General features: G+C 38.3%; 1 protein-coding gene across 1 annotated transcript in view; it reads left to right on the forward strand.

The window, feature by feature from the left end:
• Positions 1-1,389, forward strand: part of LOC128249254 (ice-structuring glycoprotein-like) — a 79,128-nt gene extending 77,739 nt beyond the window's left edge. The window contains exon 3 of the mRNA XM_052972266.1: positions 1,228-1,389. Within this exon, the coding sequence (XP_052828226.1) occupies positions 1,228-1,389 (162 nt within the window). The remainder of the gene's footprint in view (positions 1-1,227) is intronic.
• The last annotated feature ends 952 nt before the right edge of the window (positions 1,390-2,341 follow it).

Here is a 2,341-nt window from a genome sequence, read left to right on the forward strand (position 1 = left end):
CCAGTGGAGCCCCTTCTCCGAACAAATAATTTTTGTATTATTGATCGAGTTGTTGTTGTTGTTGTTGTTGTTGGTGGTGGTGGTGGTGGCGGCAGTGGTGGCGGTCATGGTGATAATGATGATGGTGATGAAAATGATGATTACAGTGGTGATGTCGAAGATGACGACGATGATGGTGATGATGATATTAAGGATGATGATGATGATGATAATATTGATGATGGTGATGGTGGTGACGCTGCTGTTTCTGCAGTTTCTGTTGTTATTGTTGCTGCTGTTACTGTTGTTCGCGATTTTCTTGTGCGTTTGCAATTTTTGTGTGGGGTAAATTAAAAATACATTGCACTCACCTATTTTGCTTTCGTGTTTTTTTCTTTTCTTTATGATGATGATGATGATGATGATGATGATGATGATGATGATGATGATGGTGGTGATGATGATGAGGATGATGAGGATGATGAGGATGAGGATGAGGAGGAGAGTGTTGACGCCGATCAGGATCACAACTATAACTATCAGCGTCGTCGTCATCTTCGTAATCCTCCTCCTCCTCCCCGTCATCATCCTCATTCTAATCAACCATCATTGTCAGTTTCAACCACATCATCATCATCATCATCATCATCGTCGTCGTCGTCGTCGTCATCATTATCATCATCATTATCGTCAGCATCAACGTCATCACTTTCGTTTTGAAGGTGTTGATGAGGAATTGTCTAATGAATGAATGAATGATGATGATGATGATGATGATGATGACGACGACGACGACGAAGACAACGATGACAATGATCATAATGAAGATGATGACTACGAGGATAGTCACGCCGGCGATGACAAGAAAGATGATGGAGGTGATGATGATGACGACGACGACGTCGACGGTGGGGGTGACGATTAGGAAGACGATGATGATGATGACGACGACGGTGATGAGGGTGATGATGTTGAGGATGGTGGTGGTGATGATAGTTATGTTGATAACAGTGACGATGCTGCTGCTGTTGATGCTGCTGCTGTCGATGATGATGATGATAATGCACGTGCATTCTTGTTGCATCTAATGAAGATGTTACTATCGGTGAAGTCCTTTCCTCTCCAACAAAGACAAAAAAAGACGCCCATCCGTACAGATACGATGATGTTGTTGTTCTTCACGTTGTTGTATTTGTACAAGCTGCTATTGATGTTTGTGTTTTGTTTCCTTGTTGTTGTCGGTTTCAGTTGTTTCTTGGTGTGACTGCCGTTGTTGTTGCAGTTGCCAAAGTTGTTGTTCTTTATAGTGACTATAGTATCTGGAATTTCGCTGCCGATGTTGTTGTTGTCCTTGTTGGTGTTGTGTCTTTTGATGAAGCAATTACTATTTCTCTTACTGTTGTTTTTTGACTCGATGTTTTTTTCTTTGCTTTGTCTTCAGTGTTGTTGTTGTTGTTGTTGTTGTTGCTTTTTGTTCGTTGTTGTTATAGCTTCTTTGAAGTTTTTGTTGCCATCTTATTTATTTTTGTTACTTGTTATTTGTGGCTGTCTTGACGACTGCAAGTGATGCAGTACAGAGAAATCTACAGATGATTTTACACCCGGCATATATGCACATACATGCACAAATATGTGTTGCCGAACCTTCAAACGAGCAAACAGATTCAATATAATAACGCATACACAGTTACCCCAAGCATATATTCGAGCAGATATACATACGTATTTTACTACGCATTGGAGAGAATTGAGGAATGGAATATAGGGGTGAGAGGGTGGGTGTTTGGAATATAAAAGAACATGATTAAAGAGTAAAGGTACCAAGAAGCAAGGAGGTAGTTAAAGGTATATATACAAACATACATATATGTGTGTATGTGTACATTTATATACACATATACATGAAGGAGGAATGCAAATATAACAATACAGACACAAACAAATATATATATATATATGTTTGTGAGTGTGTGTCTGTGTGTGTATGTGTTTGTAGAGACAGAGAGAGGGAGCAAGAGGGAAACACAACACACACACACACACACATACATATGTATATATATATATATATATATATATATGCTCATAACCATACATTATATACAGACATACAACAATGCATGTACATGCACACACACATATATACATAGAGAAAGAGAGAGTGTCACATAACACAGCACATACACATACATACATGCCTACATTCATACATGCATACATACATACATATATGTATATATACGCATAAACACTCACTTTCACCAATAACTATCTGTATATATATATATATATATATATATATATATCATATACAGCCACCTCAATACACACATACACCTTCCTATCTGTGTATGTATGTATG

The sequence above is a fragment of the Octopus bimaculoides genome, chromosome 13, assembly GCF_001194135.2.
Source record: "Octopus bimaculoides isolate UCB-OBI-ISO-001 chromosome 13, ASM119413v2, whole genome shotgun sequence".
In the NCBI taxonomy this organism is placed as follows: Eukaryota; Metazoa; Mollusca; class Cephalopoda; order Octopoda; family Octopodidae; genus Octopus; species Octopus bimaculoides.